The sequence below is a fragment of the Labrus bergylta genome, chromosome 24 (genome assembly GCF_963930695.1).
Source record: "Labrus bergylta chromosome 24, fLabBer1.1, whole genome shotgun sequence".
NCBI lineage: Eukaryota > Metazoa > Chordata > Actinopteri > Labriformes > Labridae > Labrus > Labrus bergylta.
In genome coordinates this window covers 7,165,274-7,188,454 of record NC_089218.1, presented here as the reverse complement: position 1 = coordinate 7,188,454, position 23,181 = coordinate 7,165,274, and the positions used below count along the sequence as shown (strand labels likewise).

At 44.6% G+C, this 23,181-nt stretch overlaps 1 protein-coding gene across 10 annotated transcripts in view; it reads left to right on the top strand.

Moving 5' to 3' along the window:
- The window catches only part of LOC110001469 (R3H domain-containing protein 1), a 45,136-nt gene that overhangs the window by 4,440 nt on the left and 17,515 nt on the right, over nt 1-23,181 (top strand). For 8 of the 10 annotated variants that reach the window (XR_010665537.1, XR_010665536.1, XR_010665535.1 and 5 more), the window contains exons 2-14: nt 3,508-3,667; nt 8,031-8,229; nt 11,153-11,170; nt 11,698-11,787; nt 14,885-15,008; nt 16,928-17,006; nt 18,391-18,450; nt 18,823-18,963; nt 20,066-20,174; nt 20,335-20,430; nt 20,770-20,795; nt 21,118-21,171; nt 22,444-22,676. Coding sequence is in view for 7 of the 10 variants with exons in the window: in XM_065951986.1 (XP_065808058.1) it covers nt 8,071-8,229; nt 11,153-11,170; nt 11,698-11,787; nt 14,885-15,008; nt 16,928-17,006; nt 18,391-18,450; nt 18,823-18,963; nt 20,066-20,174; nt 20,335-20,430; nt 20,770-20,795; nt 21,118-21,171; nt 22,444-22,676 (1,189 nt within the window). In the remaining 3 variants the exon portion in view is untranslated. The remainder of the gene's footprint in view (nt 1-3,507; nt 3,668-8,030; nt 8,230-11,152; nt 11,171-11,697; nt 11,788-14,884; nt 15,009-16,927; nt 17,007-18,390; nt 18,451-18,822; nt 18,964-20,065; nt 20,175-20,334; nt 20,431-20,769; nt 20,796-21,117; nt 21,172-22,443; nt 22,677-23,181) is intronic. The other 2 variants (XM_065951988.1, XM_065951989.1) reach the window with 2 other exon arrangements.

Below are 23,181 nucleotides of genomic sequence, written 5' to 3'. Positions count from 1 at the left end.
ATCTGTTTATTTGATGTCTGGTTTTATTAACGGGGAGTGCATGTCCCTGGACATGGATCTGCTCAGGCTGTTTTGGAAGTCTGGATTTAATAACTAATATCCACATAAAGCACTCGCTTTAATTTAAAAAAAAAAAAAAAAAAAAAAAGTGGTAATTTTTTTTTTTGCACGGAGAGATGGCACGCGCTGTAGCCCCTCAGATATGGCATTACCTTTTTTTTTTTCTTTTTTTTTTGGTATTTGTGTGTCTGCTTTTTGGTTCGCGATGTTCTGTTTGGTAGTCTACATCTGTGCAGACATTATCCCAGCTGTTTGGCAAGCCTTTTTATGTGACACTCATCAGCAGCAATAAAACATGGAAGAATCGCTCCAGCGTTTAATGTGCGGCTGCAGAAACACGCTGCTGCTGCTGCTGCTGATGATGATGATGATGATTATTTTTTTTAATTTGTTGTTGCACTCAGGCTTATAAATCACTGGAGGATTTTTTCTTTGTCAAAAAAAACACAGAAGCTCGCTGAAAGGTGATGGCTTGTTCTTCTCCGCCCCGCGTTTGACTCATCTCCTAGGATAGAGCCGAGGGGATAAGGGAGCAGATCGAGGAGGGAGGGGGGGGGGATTGAAGGGTCCTTCACCTGCAGTTGAGCTGGTTATAGCGCAGACAAGCACAGAACAGGACAGAGCGGAGGTGTGCAGAGAGATAGGTCAGGCTTTTTTTTTTTTTGCGAGAGAGAGAGAGAGAGAGAGAGGCAGGTGTGTACTGGAGTGTACTTTCTCTCTCCCCCCCCCCCCCCCCCCCTTTGTGCGCGGCTCTTTCGCAGTGATTGAAATTTTTCCTCATTAGCTTTCCATCCAACATAATTGTCCGTCAAGAGCCTGCTGTATGATTAACTGTGCTCAGCTGTCTGCCACCCTCATGACCCCACTGTGGGTTTTTCAGGAATTCATTCCCATCAAGAATACATTTGTGCAAAGGAGAATGTGTTTGCATATGCTGATTTTTTTTTTTTTGATTTTTTTTTGGACTAATTCAATTTTATTTGTAGTAATTTGCATCTCTAATTGTTTTTTTTTAAAGACATTTCCTCTTCTTCTTTTTAGTGATCCGATCAACATTTTCAATAACGCGTTTGTGTTGTGATTATGTGTAGGTATGCAGGTTCAGTGTGTGAGGTAACCACGGCGATAAAGATAAAGTGTGAATGGGCGCTGTGACACCGAGCGTTGCCTGAGGGAGCCTCTTTAAAGGTGGCTGCGCTCTGCGGCGTCTGTAATACCAATGAACCACTCCCTGTCAGCGCCGGCGCAAGACTGAGGGAGACGTCGTCTGCTCGGTGTGGGGGGTGTGTGTGTGTGTGCGCAAGTGTGTGTGTGTGCGCGCAAGTGTGTGTGTCGAGTTTTCAATGTAAAGGTGTGTTTGAAGTGACAACGTTCCCTGTGTCCTTGTCTGTCAAAACATTTTTTTCTCTCCTTTTATGGTGAGCATTTTTTTTTTTTTTGCGCTATTAGCATTCATAGGACCAAAGCACTGTACACACACACACACACCCATGTACACACACACCCTGAAGCCCGCTCTGCCACTCTGCTCATAAAACCTGGAGCGCCTGGAGCCAGACTCGTCCACACCGCTGTTACAGCAACTTTGACACTCTGCATGTGTGCATGTGTCGAAACCACAAGGTGCAGCACCCAATGGCAGAGCAGGATACACATTCTGCCTTGCTTTCAAGTTGGCGCCACTTTGCTCCCTGCGACTCTGAGAAGAAGCGAGGCCAAATGTAGAGCATGATCCCCGTGTCAGAGCAGAATAACCATGTTAGAAATTGCTGGGCGCACTTGGTAAGAGATAAAAAAGGAGAGCAAGGAGGGAGGAGGGGAGGGGGGGGGGGTGGGTCAGTGTAAGAGCATATTTCAACTGGAGGAAAAAAAAAAAAGATACAAGCAAGGAGAGGTGAATTTGTCTTCTGATGACCACCGCGCAGTGATAGATCACCTGGCTGCCCGCTGCAGCTAGGTTGTGCACTTTGCAGGTGTGAGTTTAAAGAACATCAGTATTGATGGATGGAGCCTTGGGGGGGGTCGAACACTTGAATGTCTGCCGAAAATAGAAGAGGCTGCAGGTGGCATTTTTCATCCTAATTAGCTAAAATTCAGATGGGTGTTTTTTTTGTTTTTTTTGGCTTTTTATTGGAGAGATTGGATAGAGATGGAAATCAGGGAGAGAGAGAGAGAGGGGATTGACATCCGGGAAAGGTGCCGCAGGTCAGATTTGAACCTGGGTCGCCCGCTTGGAGGACGATGGCACTATCCGCTGTGCCACCAGCGCCCCCAGCATTTCAAATATTTAAGATTTGATGCACTTCAGAGCATTCAGGAAGATATGTGGAGTCTTAGATCATGATGACGCACGCTCCTGATGAGGAGAAAACTGAAAGTGTTATCAAAAGTTAAGGCAAGGCAATCCTTCCAGGAAACTTGCTTCACCGTCTTGATGTCGGCCTGCGGCGCTGGCTGCAGCCTCCGAGGTGTCATGAGCAGGGAAGATTATAAAGCGTGCACAGATTCTACTTGACCTTTTTTTTTTTTGTTGTTGGCTGGCACAGGAGGTCTCCGCTCAGACCATGTCGGGAGCAGCAGCCAGGCCTCGAGAGCGCTGGGCGCCTGCCAGAGTCGCCGTGGCACCTCAGCCGCTCGCTGAGAGGGGGGAGATCAGAGGAGACAACGGCGAGCCTAAATAACGGCTGCATAGTTGTTCCAGCATCTGAGTATTAAGGAGCGTTTTAAACGCCAGCAGGGGGATTTAAAGACATCTATTTGGGTCAAATTTAAAACATCAGATTCATCAAAGTGATTTTTAGTTGCAGGATCTGATGTTTTGTATCCTCATTTGGCAACTTCAACGAATAAAGAAAAGCAATGATGTCATCATTTTACAGTGTAGAGGAGACAGGTAGCCAATTAAGGAAGCCATTCAACATTGCAGCTTTAACAGCTTGAGATCACATTTACGTCTCAAACAGTTTGGTAATGTAATCTTTCAGCCCTGTTGTTGTCGTTGTTGTTGTTGTGTCCTGCCCGGCCAGGCTCGTCTTGAAGTTCAGCAACAAAAAAAAAATGAATTTGCGGTAAAATAGAGATTGTACGATGTGGAATTTATTTGCCACCAAATGGCAGAGGATTTTCAGCTGAGGAATGCTATCTTCTCCTGCTGCTTTCTGAATTCCTAATGTTCGTTTTTTTTTTTTTTTTTTTTACGAGGTTGGCAGGGGTGCCTTCTCCATCTCTGTGCTCATCCATTATTTATGGCGCATCGGCACGCACAGGCCCAGAAATACACAACACTTTTTTTTTTTTTTTTTTTTAACTTTTTGCCCTCACACACAAATACTTCTGTAGATATGCTGACGTCCTGACTACTGTCAGTCTGTGTGACCCCGACCCCTGACCTCTCTCGCCCCTGTCCACCACTCCAGAGCTAACCGCGTGCCTCTCTCGCTTTTGCAGGTCAGCAGGGGTCATGAGGGTGTCGGAGGCCCCGGTTGCCGCCCAGAGCAGCTGAAGCAGACATGGCCAAAGAAGCTTCGGATGGCAGCGGTATGCTCGGCCCCATCGACTTCACCAGCCACATCGTCCTTTGCCACAACCACCACTGGCTACGCAACAAGTATGTACTCCTTTTTTCTTTATTTCATAAAAAGTTTGTCCCGGACGTTGGGCAAATGAAAAGTGAAGTGGGTTCCATCCTCTAGTTTGAAGTTAATATTCAAGAGTGCTTCAGTGTAGGAGCTTGAGTTGGAAAATGGAATAAGCTGCAGTTCCTTGAGTGACCACTTGAGGCTGATTCCAAAAGCCAAGGAAACACCATCATATCCCAAACTAAAACGCCCATTTAAAGAAAAAAAAAATCGTATTTTTTGAACAGATTCTTTGAAGAATTTTGGCTATGCTAAGGCTGAGAGTTAAGCATGATTTGACTGGGTTGTAACTGTTTGTTACTCTGCAATGCTTTGGCCTATACTCCACCGATTTGCTGTTTTCTAACTAAGCCAAAAGTTTGTCGACTTTCCCAAGACGGCGACCGCCATCTTTGGGCTTCATAACGCCTCTCTGAGGACAAATAGGTGACATCACCGAGACTGCCTACGTCTACGTTTTATACAGTCTTGGCACAACAGGAAGAAAATGGGCAGAGCTTCTTTAAGAAGACGGAGCAGCAACATGACACAATCAAATCTGATGCATTCAAAGCTTCACTTTTTTTTGTTTTTCAAACTTCAACATTTGCGATACAAAAGTCTGTGTGGATGGAAACACCAGAGCACAACATGTATCCCACCACTTTTCTAATGCTTTAAGATGCATTATGCAAAACGTCTCCCACTATGACGGATCACTTTGCATCTGATTTAGATATCAAATATTCTAACTTATGATTCATTTAGCCGTGACAACTCAAAAGCCGCGATCTGAATACCGAACGTCCAGTGTGGAGATGACAAACGATAATAGCCCCAGTTACAAATGAGTCACTTCACAAGAATGTAGCAGGAACACTGATGTTATTTATCACTAAGCTCATACATCCAGCCTTTATATATATTTTTTTTTATGGTTGTTGGTGCAACTTTAAAGGCAAAACACTGGAGAAAAACAGCAAGGACATGCTCAGAGTAAGACATTCATCATGCAACGCTTGTATTATCGGGGTTTTTATGAACAGAAACTGGAGAAAAAGAAAACAAAACGTGCTTCATATGAAAGTAATTTCACCAAATAGATAAATAAAAGATGCCGAATGTACCTTAAACCCTTCCTAACAAGTGACACAATCCTGACGCCATTCCTTTGCACACTTTTATGTTGGAAATAAAGTACTTTGAGTGAGTAAGAAAACAGGAATTAACTCACATCCATCTTAACAGTTAGACTGCAATGCACATGACTGGGTGTAAAATCTTCCTGCTGAGACGGTGTTCCTACTGATGAAAGCAAATAGCTGCCATTATGCTGAGTGAATATCCATAATCTGAAGCAGCCATACATATATATATGTATGGAAAAAAAACCTGCTGATGTTCGTTTTCAGCCTCGCTCATAAGAGACCAATTTGCTACCCCCTAACTTCCCCGACATTTCCTTAATGCAACACTGAGGATCTAATGATGGGCCGCATTACTTATGCAGTCAAAACATCAGGGATTCCAAACAGGCGCTGTGCAATTACCTCAGCCGTGAGAGGACGACTCGGTGAAATTTTGAATGCATCAAAGTCTGCAGCCAAATTTAGTCCAACGCTCCAGTTCTGCGATAAAAATGTGTTTTTGGAAGAATGAAGGATTCGGGTGGGGGACAAAACACAAAAGCTATCCATCACAAGCCCCTGCTCTTGAAAAATATCTGTCCAATAGAGCGACTCAAGAGACTTCACTCATCAAAATGTCAGCAACAGACACTAAATATTCCGAGGCGTGCGTTGGCACTCTGGAGTATTAAACTGTTTTCCTTCTGAATGTAAAAATAATGTAAAGCAGCAGCCGGCGCTGCTTTTCTCAAAACCTCTCTGACAGGTCGTTGAAATTCAACATCTGACTCTCTAGTGCCCGAGCTAACCTCTTAGCTCTGCCGCAGCACCGGGTTAGCAGTACATTTGCCAGGCGGGGGGATAGCAGACGGTCGCCGCTAGAAGTCAATTACTGTCACATAGAGGAATCGGATGCCACCTTTTATTTCTTTTATTTATTTTAAAGAGCGACGCCTCGGCTCGCTTTCTCCAGCTCTTCTGGGACGGAGATAAACAATGAAGCCCTCGACCGGCCGGCTATCAGATTGGATGATAGCTCTGATCACTGCCGGGTAAATAGGTCGAAGCCCCCACCGCTGATTGGCGCGGGCGGGGAACACACACACGCAGCCGCTCACACGTACACACTCGAGAACAGAGCGAGTGCTGTCATGTGTGGATCCAGTTTTTTGATGTGCAAAGTGAATTTGATGTGCCCGTTTCTAATTAACCTATTAATCATGGCTCTCATGTACCAGATGTCTGCCCTCCCCTTCTCCTGCATGTGTGTGGAGCTGTGTGTGTGTGTGTGTGTGTGTGTGTGTGTGTGTCGCTGCATAATTAGGGCATATCAGCAGGATGAAGTCACACTTCAACATGGGAGGGGGGGGTGGGTGGGGCAGGGGGTCATGGCATAACAGAGATAAACCCTGCAACAGATCATGGGTGCAAAGCAATTAAAGATCCAATATCTGCATTTGTCTACCGGGTTGATTTAAACAGACATCGACCCAAAAAAATGATTTAATACATAATGTTTGAGTCACTGCAATCAGAATCTTTAATCTTCTCAAGTGTTGGGTCAAAATCAGTATTCTGATTAAGGGTAGGAATCCCAGACTTAAATCATCACACGATGCGATATATGTGGCCTTGAGGCACAAAGGATGATGGTCTCTGTAGTTCCCACTTCTTTATTATCTCAAGAACTGTACAGTAAAATGTGCTACAACTTCTCAGGGCCACAGCCAAGGACACGAGGAACAAGAATCCATTGAATGTTTCTTGTTAACTGTCACAGGTTCTTCAAAATAAAAGCTCAAATATGACTGAAATATCACATACGACATGATGAATATCATCTCAATGCCATTTGAGCACAAATGGACACTCTGCTCCACCGCGGCTGGAACAAAATTACACCTGTTTTGCCCAGAAGACCAATCGCTTCATACCATAACAGGTCCACGACGATACCAAGACACTCTCGATCTGGGAATGCTGGAAATTGACGATACCGATTGTAATATTTCTGACTTCAGCAGTAGTCACCCAAATGAAATGTTTGTGTCGTCGACACACGTTTGAAAGTTACATTCAGCATCTTCCTTCACACTTTGAGCGAGTACAAGCCGCAAAACAATGGACACCTGACCTGACAATGCCGCCTTCTAATTGTTTCAGAGATGTGAAGGTTTTATTCATTTCGGTCTCGGTGGAGCAAACGGCCCTCCTGCTGTGATTTGTCCGATCACGTCCATTGTCCCAGGAACAGCTGCAGAGCTACGAGACAGCACAGACAGAAAGGAAAGACGTGACTGATGACCACCGATCCCCTCCTCCTCTCCACCTGCTTTTCTATAAACCTCTCTCACCATGTACATTGAGCGGGCTCGGACTTCACTCCCTAAAACGCATTAAAGGGGACATATTATGAAAAATCCTCTTCTGCAGTGTTTTTGAACATTTATTTGGGCAACCTGAGAGTCTACTGATTCACAAAATGTGAAATACATCCATCCAGTCCTTTTTGTTTGTGGTCTGCATAAGTCTTAACAAACAGAGAAAAATGCTCTGTTTCTAATGTGCTCTCCTTGTGATGTCACAGTGGGATTCTGGTAAAAAAAAAAAAAAAAATCCCCTCCCCTCCCCTGATATCTCCACCCATGGACCCCAGCCGAGAACAAAACTTTTCCGCAGGTCTGCCATTTTTATTCTCACTACAGAGGAGTGATGTCTACGGAGAAAACTCAGGGGGAGGGGTTATTGCATTTAAAGAGACACGCACACCAAAACGTGTTTGACCTAAAGCTTGACTTATTCAAGACTTCATGGCTCCTTCTTCAAAGTTTCTAAATTACCCAATAAATGGAGGTTAAAAATCAACTGACGTGGAAGCAGCAAGGCCAAAAAATCTGAGCACACCAACGGCCAAATATTTGACGTTTTCCCCGAGTTCTTTTAAAGGTATCTCTGGCCACTAGGACTTTCCTTATTTTTACCACACTAGTCATATTTGGTTATTCCAGTTGCCATTTGTGAAGCTTTAAGAAACACTACATCTCCCCCCCCCCAAATGAAATAACATGAAGAATACTTCACTGTTTTTCTCCGCTTGTTATGAAAGCCTGTGAAACTTAAATAAAGACGAACTTGTGCAGCCTCTTCTTCCTTTTGCGATACTTTCCTGAGATCTCCCGAAGTAAAAGACCCTCACAGACATTTTTTTGTTTCTTGTCTCTTGCAGGTTCTCTGTATTTGCCAGAATCTCCCAGTAAGACTTTGCGATGAGAATGTCGGACACGGTCGACGCTGAAACGATGAAGGCGTCCGAGGCTGCCAGCACGGCGTCGCCTCCAAAAGACAGCGCCGCCAAGTGCGAGGCCGCAGACCAGAGCCAGGGCGGCAGAGAAGAGCACGGCGGTAACAATAAGAGGGACGTACAGGTAAGGAACTCCCGACACCCCTCGACCGTTCTCCGAAAAGTCCAATCAGCGAGGCTCAAGTCGAAGTTGAGGACACTTAGAAGCGACCCAACTTCTTTTTCCAAATTTAATTCAGTCACAATCAACGTCAAACACAAGCTGCCCCCCGGGGATCTCCTGTCACCTGAGGCATTCAGGATGGCTTCAGCGTGGCTGCTTTGTGTAATCTGCACACACTTGAAATAAAAATGAGGCGTTTTTTTAAGGAGGTCAGTCCGATTGAGACTCTCCACTCCTCTTCTACGTGGTTGTTGAGAAACGTCCATGTGTGTGAAACATTGTTCGGGCGAGGTAACTTGTGAGTCCGCCATGGGAGACATTAAAGCCCTGGATCTTCTGGGGATTGAGGGCAGATGAGATCACTTTCAAATAAACTGCTAATTAATTAGGTCTCTGTGTCATTGCAACAAATGTGCTTGGGGACTGCAGGAAATTTGCACTTTGTAATTTGGCTTTGAAACCCCAAACCTGGTGCTCAATCATTTTGGCTCTCAGAGGAACGGGCACTCCAAATGTGAAAACGGCCAAACGGCGTGAAATCGCTTCTAAGCGTGGTCAAGGAAAGACAAAATCCTGGGAAGGGGAAAGGAAAGGAAAGGGATTGTGTCTTTGGCTGCAGCCTCAAAATAGGATTCAGGCCAATCTGGCCTCGTGGTTTTAGAGGCAAAGGCGATGCGAGGGAGTCAGGCAGGCAGATAATCTGGAGCTCAAATCCTGGCTTATCTACCGACTACTTCCTGTGTGTCTGTTACCCCGAGGAACAGAGTGACACCGGCATGGGAGACGGGAGGAGGAGGAGGAGGAAGAGGGGAGGGGAAAGACGTTGTTAGAATGAGGGATCAGAAAGCGGAGGGAATGAAATAAAAGACGAGGAACGCGGCAGAGATGATTAAAGAGAAGAACACGGGAATGAAAGCATGAAGATAGAAGTCAGTTTCAAAAGTCTAGTTAATAATAAAAAGGATCAGCTAAGGGAGTAGCATACATCTAGGGAATAGGAGGGTAAAAAGGAAATGGGTGCAGGTTTTACTGCTACTGTCTTACTTGGTCTGGTATGACAAGTAGCTTACTACTGGAGAAAAGCCAACCCCCCCCCCCCCCAATGACTAAACTGCCAATGAGATAGGATGTAGTACAGTTCCTCACAGGAGCTTTAATTGACTTTGCATGCATCCTCGTCTCCTCTAATGTTCCTGTGACCTCTAAAGAAGTAGGCTGTTTCTCGCTACTTTCTTGTCTCTCTACTGCTTTTCTAAAAACTCGGCTCGATGTTATTAGACCGCGGTCGAGGGATTTGCCGGGGGCGCCAAAAACAACCGACCTTTCTGTTTTGTAATTTTCAGCAGCGGAGGAGGAGGAGGAGGAGGAGGTGAAGCTTATTTTGTCCTTCAGTGTGAGGGCAAAAAATGAGGGAGGTAGGAAATGGGGGTAAGGAACATGGGACGAGGCGGAAGTAGGTGTAACACTGGGACACACAAAAAAAGAAGCATTCCAACAGAGGAAAAAGAGGAAGGTTGTGCTGGGTGACTTTGCCACCATCTGCCTCCAGCTCTCCGGCTCCGTCCTCTGCGGCAGGACAGGTGGCTGGTGGCCGTCCTACTTCTGCTGACTTCAGCCCTTTTCCCCTCTCCCCGCCTTTCCCATTCCTTTCATCTCCTGCCGGCATTGTTCATTCCCCCACCGGCCCGCACGCCGCTCAATTAGCTGGTGTAGCGGTGCGCTAACAGTCCCAGCCCTCCCCTCCCCTCCCCTCCCTTTATCCTCCACCCACATCCACATTACCTGATGTAGCGAGGGGAGTGCAGCAGGTCACAGGCATCGGAGATGGGTTGAACAGCGGTCCATTTCAATTTTTTTTTTTTTTTTTTTTTAGAGGTGTTATTTGGCCTGGAGCTCAATGAGGGAGGGGAGGGGGGTTGTCCTTTTTTTGATTTTTAGAGGACAGGTGGGAAGGACAGAGCTGTGTGTGTGTGTGTGTGTGTGTGTGTGTGTGTGTGTGTGTGTGTGTGTGTGTGTGTGTGTGTGTGTGTGTGTGTGGGGATGCATGTTGGGATTAGGAAGCAGAGGTCTGGGCTCTGTTACAATTCCAACAGAAATGGCTCCTGCCAGGTCTCACATCCCTCCCCACCTTCCCCCCACTCCCTCCTATCCTCCGCTCCTCTATGCGTGCTACTGAGAGACCGTCTGTTTACACACACACACACACACACACACACACACACACATAGCCACTAGTGCGTGAAGCGCTGAGGCACCGAGCTGTCTCACACACTGTTGGGCATCCGGAGTCTCTCTGCTTTTCTGCGTCTCACCTCCAGCGCCCGGGTCTGATTCACATGACAGCTAGCGACACATAAAAACTGACCCGAATCGCTCTCAGCCAAATGTCTTACTACCTTTTTGTTTTCTGCAGAGTGTGCGTGTGTGTGTGTGTGTGTGTTTGGAAATGCAGCCACTTTGGTAGCATATGCTCTGCAAAAAAAAAAAAAAAAAAAATTAATTCATGCTCCCAGGAAATTGTACACGTCGGAGCTTGATATTTCATGCTTGCACGGGGGGGAATTTATCATTTTCTTTTTCATATGTCAGTGCCACTTAAATCCACCACTGTGCTGTTAAATATTTCACATCTAATAACGCGAGCATTACAGGAGGTTATTTCTCTTTTTCTGCTGTCTCGCTTGGAATTGTTGTCGCTCTTGTGCTGAGCTACTGCACAAAATGTAGGCCAGTCATATTTAATTCAAAACGTCTCCACTTTTTCCCAAGTAACGTTCCTTCTTCCCCCCCCCCCCCCCGCCTCCAAAGTTATGTGGTTTGTTTGATTTTGATTTTCTTTTCCCCTGTATCTCCCCCCTGCACCCCCTCCCTTACCTGTGGACAGACTGTGAAGTACTCTAAGGTACGGTACGCTCGACTTGCATGCCGTGCAAAGGATGCTCGAAAACCTGTGATATGTGCACTGGGATTGCATTTTGTTTGCTTGGATTCCGTTGGACGTTGTGCTTGTGTTTGCAGGTCAAGCAAAGTTGTGATGATTGTACAAATTGCTCCGGACGTGTGTTTAAAAAAAAAAAAAAAAACTCAGATCGTGTTGAAATGGCATTATTTGTGTGGCATACTTGCCTTGCTGCATTTCTGTTTTGATCTCAGGAAAACGATGAGATGATCAAGTCAAGGTCTACACTCATTATGAGCATCTAAAAAAAAAAAAAACCTCAAAAACAGATCCCTCAGCTAAGATGTTGAATATTGTAAAGATGTGATTTGCTTGCAGTAATCCGTCATGCCCGCTGGATGTTTCTGTCATACTTTCCCACTTGACACTGATGCAGTTGTGTAAGTGTGTGCATGGTTTTTAACTGTGCCCACCTACCTGCACCCCTCACTCCCCCTCCCCCCCCCCCCTCCCTCCCTCCTCCTCCGTAGTCCAACACCAGGCTCAAGCTGGTGCGGAGCCTGGCAGTGTGTGAAGAGTCCTTCCCTTGCCCAATCCCTGAGCCTTCAGCAGCACCTCAGGTAACATTCTCTCTGAATGAGCCGAGTTGTAAATGTCCAGTGAGAAAGGGAAGCATGCCTATTTAACTTTCCTTCCGTTAAGGTAGCGCCATCTCTGATGAAGATGAACGACTGTGATTGCAACACACAGAGTTTTGAATGGAAGGTGGTTCGTTTAAAGCGTGTATCTTTTTTGGTCTGACGCTGTTATGTTGGAACATTTTGCCTTTGACATAAAAGCAAGAAACGCTCAGTCACTTAAAGAACATCCCCTCCACACCTTTTTAAAGACAAATACAAAACAAGCCGGTTTAATTCATCTGAAATAAGACATTTTCTGCTTCAGTGAAAAAATACCAAATCTTCAAGTGTTCAATTGTCATGAGATTCTTTGTACTTCAATACAAAGTCCATTTCAGTACATGATAAACGTCTTCAACTTCACTCCAGATACTACAGATACACACTCACGCGAGCACGCCCCATGTACAGAGGCTGTAGTCCTCCAAGCGGGCGGCCCGCGTTCAAATCCCACCTATGGCTCCTTTCCTGTGTCATTCCCTACTCTCTCTCCCTGATTTACAACTCTATCCACTGTCCTATCTCTCAATTAAAAACACAAAAAGCCCCCATATCCAGCCTGTTCTGAGTGTGCAAACATGTTCGACATGACATGAGATATGGTATTTTCTTTTTTTTTTTTACAATTTCAGACTATGTGCAATGACAAAAATGTCGAGTTAATGTCTCGCAATGCAGGTCAATGAAAGAGGTGTAATAAGTCACATAATCCAGAAGAACATTGGAGGTGAAGAGGTTTCTGAATCACACTTCTGTAACCTACCTCCAGTTTGATGTCATGATAAGATAATGAGTGACGAGAATGTAACGCAGACACATTCTGCTCTTGTTGGTAGCCTCAGTCAAACCCATGAAGCCCAGTGGGCCACACTTTTTTAAACGCCGACCAATGAGCGGTTCTCCATGCGAGCTCAAACGCGGGCAGACCTCCGCTGCCTCGATTAAGCGGCCCGCGTCTGACAGCTGTGATTAAATACCTGGCCTTGGCCGCCCGATTTTAAAAACATCACATCATCAAAACAGAACGCACACAGCGCTCCAACAGCGCGTTGGACGTCTGTTTGCTTATTCTTTTTTTTTTTTTTTTTTGCATCGTATCTCCAGGCGAAGCCCCTCCCCCCCTCCCCCACTCTGATCAAACTTTCTCCATTACATGCCGCTGTGCACAGCTCCTGGCATGCCTCACACACACACACACACACACATATATATGCACAGGTGTGTGTGTTTTTTTTGTTTGTTTTTTTTTCCAAGGTGTTTCAGCCAGTCAGCACCGACTCCCATAACCAGAGGGCGAGGTGTTATTCCCACAACAGTCTCGCATCGTCTGCACTCACACGACGTCCTGTATTACCGCCATCAATCATGTCGGGGAAATTACAATTTCCACACGTCAGCTGCAGAGAGCTGCCGAGCGCTCTAATTGAATACTCCTTGATATCCCCCCCCCCTCCCCACTTCTTCCTGCTAAAAGTCGACACTCCTTATGCGGCGACCTAACCTCGAGGGGAGAGGTAAGGTAATAAAGAAGCGGGTGAAAAAGAGTGCACATCCTGCTGCAAACAGCATCATTATTGGATCTTATCATCGCCCATGATTCTCCTTCTTTCTTTTTTTTGCATTCTTCTCTCCACTGTAAGAATGAACAAAGAGCTGAATAAATCCACAGGCCCCTCAAAGGCATCCCTTCATCCTGAAAAAAAACGACATCTGCCCTCACATCGCACGCCCCGGCTGTCAATCCCAATCAATGGCCGACAGTCACGGCGCCTGAATACACGCTGTACTTCCATTGTTTCAGACTTGACAGCGCGTTCATTACATATGCAGACGACCGTCATTTTCCCGCTGTTTTTCCCTTTTATCTCCGAGTAAAATGGATGTCAGGAAACAAATGAGGCAGCTCGCAACAGCTGCACATCAACCCGGGGGCGGCTTCCACGTGACGCCGAGGGTGGCATTAAGCGGCGAGCGTCACCGCTTCATGCCAAAGGGTTTGGGTGAGGGGGGGGGGGGAGAAAAAAATGTTTCTTTGACAAACACACAAACACAACGAGCGGGAGTGAAGTTGCTGTCACTTCCACAACACAACAACCCCAGACTCGATTCCCCCCCCCTCTCCCGGTCCCGCTCGTGCAATTAGTCAGTCACGTTTCTCATTAGCATGTTACATTCCCACATATATTCACATATATGCTACAGGGGCGATCGAACTCGAGACCTTTTTCTGGGTCAGGAAGCTGCTCTTCGGCCACTAGGTCACCCCCCTTTTTTCTCACTCCTTCATTCATGTCTCTCTCACACACACACACACACACACACACACACCTACACACTCCTCTCCTCTCTTTAGCTTCCTTTTCAGGGTTTTGTGGAATTGGTGAAAAGAAAGTCACATCCTGTCTGAGTCAAGTGCTGATTCTTTTAGGTGTGTGTTTTTGTGTGTGTGTGTGTGTGTGTGTGTGTGTGTGTGGCAATACAGCTCAATTTAAAGATCTGTACAGGTGGGGTTGATGACCGCTAACTTTTTTTTTTTTTTTTTTTTTGACTGAACTTAAACTGCTTCCTTCTTCAATTCCAGGCTCATAATCATGTTTTTTTTAGTTCGATACAATCAAGCTCGTCTCTCCGATCGCTTTGCCATTTGTGAATTGGAATTCATGACCCAAGGGCGCCTTATTGCCAGATATGAAACGGGTTTCAAAGATTAAACCAGGAGAGTTTATTAAGTGACCCCTCTATTTGCCCCCGGTGCTACTCGCTAATTAACCCAGAACCTTGGGCAAGATCACCGCAAATTAAAAACTCCTCATATTTAATGCCTCCTTTTTTTTTCTAAATCGTCTGTTCATCGATCAGAACGCGCCTCAGGGTTTGTCGCTCTGTAAAATGCTGACATTAGCGCTTTTTGTTCAAATTCAGCAGAGAAAAACGTCCATTTTAATCGAGACGCGAGCAAGAACAATATCAGACACGCACACACACCCCTGCTTATGTGTCGTTGTGTTTTTTTTTTTGTTTCTTTCTCCTTGAACAGGATGGATTTCTTCTCAAGCCCTTTGAAAAGGAAGATCGAGCCCCACAGGAGCAAGCGGAGAAAGAGGAAGGCTGCAATAAGGCGGACAAACCTGAGAAAACAACGAGAAAAATGCTGTCCAGAGGTGAGAAATGAAACCAGAGCCGTCGGGAATTCCTCCATTTGGAAGCTCTTTTTTTAAAAAATTTTTTAAATTGTAGTATTCATGCTTTATTCCTTGAATATATCCTCCTTTTCCTCTGATTTGTAGTTATTTAAATACATCCTGAACCCTGGCTGTTGCCCCTCTGTGAATATATTTCTAAAAATGTTCTCACTTTTGGTGAGATCCTAAGGTGAGAACACCTGACTGGAAAATTCCCATTAACAACTCAGCTTTCTTTACATGGTGAACATCTGGGGCCTCATTGAGAAACATAGCTCATCCTAAAAAGGAAAATTCAAAAGATGCTTTTTATCATCCAAAAAAAAATTGGCATTTATAAATAGAAAGATGGGAATGATAATGTATGCTCATCTATAATTACCCGTGGCGGATATTATAGGTACATATGGATGTCTCCAACCTCCTTTTGACGGCACAGAAGAAGAAGAAGTATTGAAAAGGAAGCCAAACGCTATAATGATACTCATCACACAATCCATGTCACTCGGCTAAATTACAGCCCTCTAATAATTATATCCTTTACTATGTCACCGGTTCATCCGATCCTAAACATTTTCTCTGCCCTCCGGTTTGTCCAAAAGCACTCCTCCGCTCTAAATGATATCTCATTATGTGCCGATAATTGGCGTGATTCAGTTAATTGCGACAAGCTCAAGGTGTTAAGCAATTATTCGGATTCCCACGGGCGCGTAAAGGTGTCTGCTTCCCTCTGTGGAGCAACACCACTGATGAGGCAGCCTCCAATTATAGAAACCAGACACCCACTGAGAAAGATTGGGGGGGGGGGGGTGGGTGGGGGTTGGCCTCTCTCTCTCTCTCTCTCTCTCTCCGATGTCCCCTGACTCCCACTGATGGGTCCCATCCTTTTGTTGGCGCTCAGGAACGAGTTTTTCTTCAGTGTCGACTCCGTTCCCCCGACCACTTCTTTATTTCTTTAAGTGGCTCAGCTGGCAGAACTCGCTGCTGCTGATACTCGCTGCCAGATTCCCCTCATTGGTCACACTGCTAGAAACCACTGAGTGGGATTGTTTCACAACGCTGTCGAGGTTTCTCTTTAGATTACGAGTCTGACTTTTCCAAATCTTTCTTCATAAACAGGCTTATTCATATTCATGGCATACATTTTACCTACTGGTTGTGATGCATTCTGGGAGTTATCAGGATGGAACACTCCAATTTCCTTCCCCACATTGTGATGATTATAAAGAAGGTTCGATGAGGGGCACTGGTGGCTCAGTGGTTTAGTCAGGGTCCTGAGACGCTGACTAGACTCTTCTCCTCTGTCGCCCCCCGGTGGTGGAATGAACTTCCAAACTCCATGTGATCTGCAGAGTCCCTCTGCACCTTTAAGAAAAAGCTAAAGACCCAGCTCTTTCATGAATACCTACTAACTTAATGATGATGGTCTCCATATTATTGATGATATTATTGTTTTTGTTTGATAACGACGACTTATAAGATGGTTTTTATACTGATTAGAGCTCTCAAGAACTGCCCTTAATGTTGTGCTTTGCCTCTGGTCACTTCCTGTCAGCACCTGTGTGTCCAATCAGACTCAAAGCTGATCGTTTGCTCTTACTGACATTGTTCCTTTTTTTCTCGATCCTTGCTTGTGTTGTACTTACTCTCTGATGTACGTCGCTTTGGATAAAAGCGTCTGCTAAGTGAATTGTAGGGCGGCCCAGGTTCAAATCCCACCTGTGGCTCCTTTCCTGCATGATATCCCCTACTCTCGCTCTCTCTCTCTCTCTCTTTCTCTCTGATTTCCGACTCTATCCACTGTCCTATATCTCCAATAAAGGCACGGGGGGAAAAAAAAAAAACAAGGTTTCATGCAGCTAATGTCAGTGATGGTTTTCTTTCCCTTTTTTGGTTAGATTCCAGTCAAGACTACACGGATTCAACTGGTATAGATCTCCATGAGTTCCTGGTCAACACATTGAAGGGCAACCCCAGGTAGGCTGAACACACACACACACACACAAACACACATTTGACTACCTGATTAAAAAAAAAAAAAAAAGAAGAGAATTACAGTTTCAACGCCTGGATCTTAATCTTAAACATTTCCAATTTTGACCCAGAAGTCCCTGCAGTCTGTCAAAGGTAGATTGTCCCACTTACGACGGCATTGCTAGCTTGTTAGCCAGCTCTGTTCGACTATCTAGCAGTAGCCTCTTCCTAGCCGCAGCTTGGGCCTCATGTATTACCGTACCATTGGAGTTACATGTGTACCATCACTAGTACTGATTCTGATCATTTTCCCTGTCATAATTAACAATGTTATCGTTGCTGTTGATTTTATGTGTGAGGCTACACAAAGCTGTAGTTTTTTTTTTTTTTTTGAAAGAGCAACAAAAAACAGAAATAAATAAAAATGTATTTGAACTTTTTTCCGCTGGCTTCACATGCAAACAGGAAGCAGCAACAACTGTGAGGTTTTCAAATTAAACCTTTCGAACTGAAATTTAAGAATTGTGCTTTTTTGCGAGCAGCTGTTCCATCTCGTTTGAACGTTGTCATGGAGACCATTTGTGGGGCTCTTGCAATTCAGTCTGAATGTCTTCAAAGTGAGAGGGCTGTGCGAGCTGAGAATGTTTAAAGTGCCCACCGGCCTTTCTTGATGGTTGACGGGAATCTGCGCCATCCGTCCGATACAACCGCCACCTTAATTACGTCAATATCGGACCTGATACAGATGTGAGATCGGATCTGTCCCATCTCCACTTGGAATCTCAAAAAGAGACAACGCAGGGCTCTTCTCAAACGAACTCTCAGAAGGTTGTTGAACAAACACTATCCTGAAAGATTTCACAAAAAGAAAAAGTCAGCCGCTGCACAAAACGTTCATCTAGTTTTGGATTGTTTTTTCCTAATCCAAACAAATAATAATAATAATAATACATTTTATTTAAAGGCGCCTTTCAAAACTCTCAAGGTCACCTTACAGAGCAGAGATAAAAACAACAATTTAACATTAAAAACACAAATGTACAGGATGTAAAAGGAGTTATGAGAACGGGTGGAGAATGATCAGACTGAATAAGCCAGTTTAAAAAGATGTAGACAAGTAGATAAACAATGCACGCCATGATTTCAGCTTTCCCTTCATGTTTACCTCTAGATATCTGCATAAATAATATTACTACTACTGGTTACTTGCAGGATGATGTGTTAGTGGTTCGCTTGCTTGCTACAGTGTTGAGTGTCTAGTGTACAGTGTAGTAGCCAAACCAGATACTGCTATGCTAAACATCTTCTTAGTACTCTGACTGATTGAGGATGTGTCTCCCTGAGGAGTGAAAGGCTGATTTATGACGCGATGGTGATTTCTTTTCAGGGATCGAATCATGCTGCTGAAGTTGGAACAAGACATCTTGGACTTCATCGGCAATAATGAGTAAGAATATATTCACCTGTTTGAGCATATGTGTAACACAAATTAAAGAAGGTGAATTTTTTATAATTGGTAAACCTGTGCTGAATGCCTCCATCAAGTTAAGGCATGTCTTTGAGTTGATGGTGTTTAGCTTGAATATGTGAGCACAAATGATGTGTACATCCTTCAGATGGGCTGTGAGTGATGTTACACAATTAAGAGTGCCAGCTGTTAGAGCTCCTGTTTAAATGTAATGCATCATTTATTCAAAAGAAACCGGCTTTGAGTTGTTGTTACTACTCTGCTTGTAATGCCTTTGGAAATATTGAGTTTTAATCACGACACCCATATGTGGAATTACAGAGAGTTAAATGTTCTGCTTCTCCCTTCTAGAAGCCAAGAGCGAAAGTTCCCACCCATGACGTCCTACCACAGGATGCTGTTACACCGAGTGGCTGCCTACTTTGGCATGGACCACAATGTGGACCCCAGTGGGAAGTCAGTGGTGATCAACAAAACCACCAACACTAGAATGTGAGCCCCTTCTTCTTTCAAACTTCATGTTTATTTGTTTTTTTGCTTGAAAGTCTAAAAGCTAAAAAAAGCAATCTCAGCTTTGCCATGTCATTATCAATTTAGATCTTAGCATCTAATTCAAAGTTGCAATAGCAATGTTATGTAAAGCACATTTCCTTACAAGGCAAGGTGTGCTCTACAGAGTTCTCCTGCTTGGGAGAATAGATAGGTTTTTGAATTTTGCTTTAAAAGTCGAGACAGTTGAGATGGACCTCAGGTAATCAGGAAGTTTGTTCCAGAGAGGAGGGACTTCAGTAACTAAAGACCCCTCACCGGACTTTGATTTAACTCTGGGTCTGGCTTAAAGACCTCCACCTGATGATCTGATTGGCACTACATTTAGTAATGGGACTTCTGGATGTAAAAGAGCAAATGACAGCTCAGAGCGCAGCCCCAGAAGCAACACCAAAAAGCACATTCTTGTCATGAAATAGCTTTAGTCAGCTTAGTTTTAATGTTAAAAATCTTAATAATCACAGATCTGAGCAATAAAAAAACTAAATGTATTTCACAGCAGCTCAGCTTGCAGCCCCTCTTGACATCCTGTCCATTAAAGAGCGCTAGAGAAACACATTTTTGAAGTTTTCACTTTGAATACAAGGTCCTTTTTTTTTTTTTTCTTTTTTGGAGATGGAGAACTCTGGATTTTATTTAAAACATCTTGAAAGATTAACTGAGACAATACTAAGCTAGCCTAAAAACTGAGCTTATTGAATTAGTGGCAGCTCAGCTCACAGCCCCTCCTGCAGGCCTGTTTAAAGGAGAATGTCTTACACGTGTCGTCTTAATGATGAGCTGCTTTGTTGTTTCCCTTTGAGATATCAAGTGCGACAACTTCAGTGAGTGTTGAGGAAGGGAACCTAACAATCTCATCATACTACACGACCATTTTATTGTTAATTTGTGGTGTATTTTCCGCTGCAAAAAGCCGTCGCAATCAGTCGGGTACAGATAAGTTGCCTCCCCTCCCTGCTAGTAGTTTTTAACATATGTTGCTGTCAGCATCTGCCTGAAATTAAGCTGCCACTAAAACACTCCTGTGAATTCCCCCGCCCGACAGACCCGATCAGAAATTCTCCGAGCACATCAAGGATGACAGGGCGGACGACTTTCAGAAACGCTACATTCTCAAACGTGACAACTCCAGCTTTGATCGCGAAGACAGCTCGGTAGGTGTTTTTTTTCTCTCTCTATCTATCTCTCTCTCTCTCTCTTCTTCACCAAGCTGTCACTTTCATTCCTGACATGTTGGTAAGAGTGGGACAATCTGGCGTCCCTGACATTGCTGCTAAAGAAGCGTGTGTGTGTGTGTGTGTGTGTCCTTGCCAGGCCCGAATGCGTTTGAAAGCTGACAAGAGGAGCAAATCGATGGAGGAGAGGGAGGAGGAGTACCAGCGAGCCAGAGAAAGGATATTTGCACATGATGTGAGAGCTGTTTGTGTGGGCGGGGATGGGGGGGTGGGGGCCGTGTTGCACAAATCTTTGTCGTTTCTATTCATGTGCAAATTCAGTGGATTTTCTTGCTACCAATTACCACTTCTGGATTTATGATTTTTATTTTTAAACGGAGTTGCTCCCGTTTGGAGCCTTTTCTTATTAATGTCAGATTCACACTTACAAGTGCAAGCAGGTATAGCAAAGTCTTAATTAATGAGAACAAATAAATGATTGAATCTTAAGAGTAAACAATGGTTTTAAATGAGCGCTGAGTGACTGAAAATGAAAAGAAACACAACTGACTGTAACTTTAATTTCCCCCCACAGGGAGATCACTTCATCCTAGACAGAAGGTGAGTCATAAATGTTACACTTCTTCACATAACCAGCGACTGTGCTCCACCTCTCATTGTGTAATTAAAAGCAGTATCCAGGATACATGATGAATTGTCTGTTAATTGGCCGGAGTCCGACCCCGTTTTGTCCTTTTTTAAGTGGAACTGAAGCTCTTCAGATAGCGTCCACTTCAAATGATGTACAATCCACTTTTATAATTTTCCTCTCAGAGCAGCAATTAGAGTCCTCTCCTCTCTGCTCATGTCTTAAAATGTCGGATATCTCATTTTGTTAGCCTGTTCTGTAACACCTCTCTCTCTCCCACACCCTCCCCCTCAGTGCTCAGGATGAAGACGCATGCATGAACACCCAACAGAGGCGGCAAATGTTCAGGTAGGTCCAATCCCCCCTCCTCCCTCCATCTCCTCCTCCTCCTCCTCCTCTCCTCCCGTCACACATCATTCAGCTCATTCAGCGGCCGAAAAAACCGCAGGCAGAGGAAACCCTTTGAATCGCCGTCTGCCTTAATCGGCTCGCTCAGGAGCGGGGAGTGCTGATCTGAGGATTTGTTTTTTCGCTGCTCAGGAAAAGCTCGTGTTAAATAGGATTTTCTGCCCAGGCGTCCTCGTGTGGGACGGCCTAGTCGGACCCAAAGCCTGCCAATTAAGCATGAAAGCTTTTTTTTATTTATTTATTTTTATTTGGAAATGTCATCTTTTATTGATCAAGGGCAGAAGAATGCAGCAACATACTGTTTGCTCTTACAGGATGACTTGAGGCCACGATTAGGATGTCAACATTTGAGTAATCTAGAGGCTGTGAAATATGCAAATGCGTCCATATTTTTTAATGCAGGCATCTGCTTTTTTGTGTTCTCCCCGATTAACCACCCTATTGCCACAGAATTATATGAAGAAAATGTTGCTCTTTTTGCATCAGAGCTTGCAAAATCTCAGCATTGTGATCCGGAAGGAATCGTTGATGACACATTTAGAGCTGAACAAAACAAATGAGCGCCAACACTAGAATGAGGGTTTCCGCTTTGATCCTGTGTTTCCGCGTCTTGTTGCAAATTTGCCATCGCTTATCACATATTGTCATGTCACCATCACAGTCTAGGTATTTAAGTTAAACCAGTAGGTTTCAGTCACGGGACATCTGGAGGTGAAGAGGGGAGGAAAAAAAAGCCGGCTTATGTTAGCGACAGCTCAGTGCGCAGCCCCTGAACACAACCAAAAAGCATTGGAGAACGACAGGTTTTTGACTTGATATTTGGAAGACTATCTCAAAAACCTAGCTAACAGCTTTACCAGCAGCTCAGCTAGCAGCCCCTTCTGACATCCTGTACATTTAAGAGCTTTGGAGAAACACAAAATTGTAATATTTTAATGCAAGTTAAAAAAAAAACAAAAAAAAAAACACTTTTAATACCAGGTCTGTTTGTTTTAAAGAAGAGGAGAATTCTGCACATACTTTGTAGAAACCTCTGTCACGTTTGGCGTGTTTTATGGACTGAATGATTTCATGACGATAAGTGAAAGTTGCTTCCATGCTCAATATGAAGATGCTTTCATGCATTAAGTTGTGGACAAGATTTTGATCATTTGAGATAAAGATACAGATTAGCATTTTAAAACACATTCAAAATCCTCTCCTCCTGCGCAGGCTACGGGCCGGTCGTTCAGGCGCCAGCCGGCAGAGCAGCTCCGAGACCGAGACGCTGCCTCGGCACGGCGAGCCTCGGCCGTGGAGCAGCACTGACAGCTCGGACAGCTCCAACCGACTCGCCCCGCGGCCCGCCATGACCAAGGCCAGCAGCTTCAGTGGCATCTCCCCCGGCCTGGTTCGAGGGGACAGCACGGCCAGCAGCAAGAGCACCGGGAGGCTCTCCAAAACAGGTATGACGGAGCAGAAACAGGAAGTGCGGCTCGGGTTAGAACAGCTGTCAAACAATGTTTACTCTGAAAATATTTGATTCACGTGAGTAATGCAGTCTGAAACACAAGAAAAATTGCTCTTAAAGGCGTTTAAGTTCAGTATTCTACAATTCAAACATGTTGAGTGAACAGTTCTTGCATCAATTTGGATCATATTCAGCTCTCTCTGTGACTGATGGCTCTAAACGAGGCGGAGGAAATGACACAGGTGAACTGTGGATGTAGACAGAGGAGTTTTTCTTTTACTTGGAACCAAGCAGGTAATTTATTCAGCCAGACAGGGAAGACGAAAACACCCTCTGTCGCAGCATGAAGTGGAAAAGATCCACTAATTAGACAGTAAAAAAGGAACAAAAATAGACACTCCACATACTGAGCTTCAAATAATATCCTCAGGCAGCCGAGACACCTCGAGTCGTATCAGAACAAATTGTGTCTTTTGGTCAAAAAGTCAGTGGGCCGCCCT